The 3,801-nt window shown below is 32.3% G+C and overlaps 1 protein-coding gene across 1 annotated transcript; it reads left to right on the top strand.

Moving 5' to 3' along the window:
• The first annotated feature begins 2,066 nt into the window (after window positions 1-2,066).
• LOC102022807 (taste receptor type 2 member 13-like) lies at window positions 2,067-2,996 on the top strand. Its single transcript, XM_013511294.1, is given in 1 exon segment — window positions 2,067-2,996. A coding segment is annotated over 1 exon segment (930 nt).
• Window positions 2,997-3,801: the final 805 nt, after the last annotated feature.

Below are 3,801 nucleotides of genomic sequence, written 5' to 3'. Positions count from 1 at the left end.
ATTAAGAAATCTCTTTCTTAATAAAGGCAAAACATTGTATGTATTCTGTTTAATACCAAGGGTAATATAGAAATTCCTACTCTCAAAAGTTTATTCTACACTTTTCCAGCCAGTGCATTAATGCAATAAATATTATCTTCTGTATACTATATATGAAAAATCACATGGAGATAGCTGAATATCTTAAGTGAGTGAAAGGAAAATATTAACAACCTATACTTCATATAATTATTTCCATAATCCTCAGAAAATACTTCACTGAAACTTCTTTTTGTCTCCCATTCTACACTTCACTTCCATTTCTTTGCATGTCAAACTTCTGAAAAAAATCTTTGTAATTTTGTCTTGACATCTATTTAATTCAATATATTTATTTTGGTACTGGAAATAAAACTCAGGACCTTGTGCTTGCCAGGCAGGCACTGTGCCACTGAGCTATATCTCTGATCCTTCTATTTTCTTTTAATTATGAAAGTAGGATAACACTTCTGTTTAGCCTATATTTTTAATGTTTTCTATTATGAAAACACAATAGGAATATTCAACTCATAATTGCAGTTCTGTTATAGATCCTCTATAAATTTTTGTCATGTTTTATATCACAAATCTAGGACAACACTGACCTCTCAGTTGATCTCTTAGTGCATATCCTAGGTGTTTCCAAGTTGTGGGATCATCTTTCAGTTTTTGCTATATATAGATAGACAGGAAGACTATCTTGTTTCTTCCAAGGAGGAGAGGTAAAAGAATTTTTTTCAAGTTTGTTTTAAAAGTGCAAATGGAAATTTATGTATCACCTCTTTGAGTATTTAAAACTCATACTCACATACAGCTAAGAAACTGTTCATAGGAAATCTATCTTAACTAATATATCAATATAATAATGGAATAAAGAATATCTGTATAACTACTTTGTTATAATTGATTTTTAAAAGTCACCAAAAGCAAAAGAATTAACTTGCTTTGTGAATCTGAGTGTTGTGTAGATCATTTAGCAAAGCTTGAATGAGTAATAAAATACAGGGTTTATAATTCATAAACTATATACTTATAAAATAAATTTTTTTATCTTTATCCAGTAAATTAACAATTTATTATACTATACTCGACTAAAAACAGCATTTCATTGGTTTGAATGTTGATGTAGATCATCTTTGTGAGTTTTCACAATTTCAGAATTTTGTGTATTTACTTTCTAAGCCCAGGGATGCTTGAGAGAGTGAAGCAGGGTGAAGAAACTTCACTCTTCACAGTGAATATTTCTTTCTTTTTTAGCTATTGATTTCAAAACATGACATGACATGATTCTATTTCTTTGGTAGCATGTGCTGATTTTTAAAAATTTTTGTTGTTCACATTTATGCTTGGAAAAGAAGTGTGAAGGTAAAGTGGGTGAGATCTGAATTTGGTGCCCAGGAGAGAGTGGGGATCTTTGCATAGTGGTAAAGAAGCAGGAGTCTGGAAGACTGGTGTTGTGTGGATGAGTTTCTCTTCATTTCCAGTGCTGACCAAACAAAGCCTCAGTTCCCAGGAAAATGAGGGCTCCTTGGAGATAAGTTAGTATTGTCTCTGTATATTTTACAAATCCTAGGTGGCAATGCCATTAGACAAAAAAGTTTCATTTAGCTAAATATTTCATGAATCCTATTTTAAAAATCATTGTAACTCAGAACTCAAGCTGTTAGAAACAAAATTTCTACAGCTAAGGCAAAGTGAAACTATAAAACAGTGAAAGGTATCTATCTTTGTTTGCATTTTAGCAAATATGAGTTTAGTTATGCTTTATAATCACGTATGAATCATTTCAACTGGTGGAGCGATTATAATTGCTTAGGTAGGGTTTGGCACAAAAGTTGGAAAAGATAAAGATTTCACCAGGACAGCTATCTTCATATTAATTATCAAACCTTGGAAATTTTTAACTTGGCATTATACCAATGGTTAAAGAAGGCACAAGAGGAATAGGAGGAGAAAGAACTTGGCTGTACAATTAACGACTCTGGTGACATTTTAGATCAACAGGTAACCATCAGTGGTATTTGACTTTGAATTTTCTCAGTTTGGACATGGAAAGTGGCCTGCAAAGCCTCCTCAACCTCCTGATAGTTGTGCAGTTCATAATTGGGAATTTGAGCAATGGATTTATACTGCTGATAAATCTCATTGACTGGGTCAATAAATGAAAGCTCTCATCAGTTGATCAAATCCTCATCTTCTTGGCAATTTCCAGAATTGGACTCATCTGGGAAATACTAGGAAGTTGGTTGTACTCTACATACTTATTTCCAAAGTATCAGCAACTACGACTAAGTACTATTTATATCTGGATATTGTTCAATCACTTTCGTCTCTGACTTGCTACAGTTCTCAGCATCTTTTATTTGCTCAAAATAGCCAGGTTCTCCAGACCTATTTTTCTCTACCTGAAGTGGGGAGTAAAAAAAGTGATTCTGATAATACTGCTAGGAACCTTGCTGTTCTTGTTTTTAAATATGATACAAATAAACACACATATTGAAGACTGGAAATATGGACGTGAAAGAAACACAACTTGGAATTCCACAGTGAGTAATTCTATAATGTTATCAAAGATCATCATATTCAACATGACCATGTTCTCCCTCACACCGTTTCTTGTGGCCCTGATCTCTTTTCACCTGCTTATCATCTCCTTATGGAAACATCCCCAGAAGATGCAGCTCAATTGCAAAGGACACAGAGATCCCAGGACCAAGGCCCATATCGATGCTTTGAAAACTGTGGTCTCTTTCCTCCTACTCTACACCAGTTACTTTCTGCCCCTTCTCATGTCATGGATTTCTCATATACATCTTCTTAAATTGGTCCACATACTTTCTGTGACTATTTCACTCATCTATCCTTCAGGTCATTCACTTGTCCTGATTCTGGGAAACTCCAAATTAAGGCAGGCCTCTCTTTCTTCACTGAGGCAGGTAAAATGTGAGACAAAGGATGAGAACCTCACTACTGCATAAGTGAATCAAACTGTAACTATTTGATGTTCTAGATAAAATAGAAGATATCTACTTCAAAGATATTTTATATTTCACTTTGTTTCTTCCATTGTGAAAATCATTGCAAATTTTTCAATTAACATCTATAATAGCAGCTTACCTAAGAAGATCACATTTTTATGAAGTCCACTTCTATATTATTGACAATTTCAAACTTATTACTTTATTGCCATGAGCTAAGAGAAACTAGTAGTATAAAGGAAATGAACTAATGTATATATTAAAATATTTTTTAAACAGAAGAATAGATAATTTAGAAAAGATGACAGTACACAGTGTATTTACTATTATTATTCTCTTATTTTGTTGTGAAACATTTTATTTTTGCATAAAATAAAATATATTAAAAATTTGGAATTATCATTGAGGTATAATTTACAAGTACATATAAGAAAACACATCATTTTTATTGTATATTTCAGTGAGAGTATTGATGATATGTTTACTCATGTTACCAAAAAAACCGTCCTTTTCAGTCCATTCTTCCCTTCACCATCCCTTGCACATAGGCAACTACTTATCTATTTTTGTTAACAGCAAAGAATTCTTTGATTTTTAGCATTTTATATATATATGAAAAATACATAGTGATATAGTATATATGTATATATAAGCACAGATTGTGTACTGTTAAATGTAAGGTTTCTTGAACTCAGCATTATATTTTTGAGTTTTATTTATTTTGTTGTCTAGAGTGGTAGTTTCTTCCTGAATTCTATTCTTCAGTAGTATACCTGCATACTATTGAGTATACAGCACTTTAAAA

Source organism: Chinchilla lanigera, unplaced genomic scaffold (assembly GCF_000276665.1).
Source record: "Chinchilla lanigera isolate Chin_1 unplaced genomic scaffold, ChiLan1.0 scaffold00012, whole genome shotgun sequence".
NCBI lineage: Eukaryota > Metazoa > Chordata > Mammalia > Rodentia > Chinchillidae > Chinchilla > Chinchilla lanigera.
The sequence above is the reverse complement of the archived record's forward strand: the minus strand, read 5'-3'. Positions and strand labels throughout refer to the sequence as shown.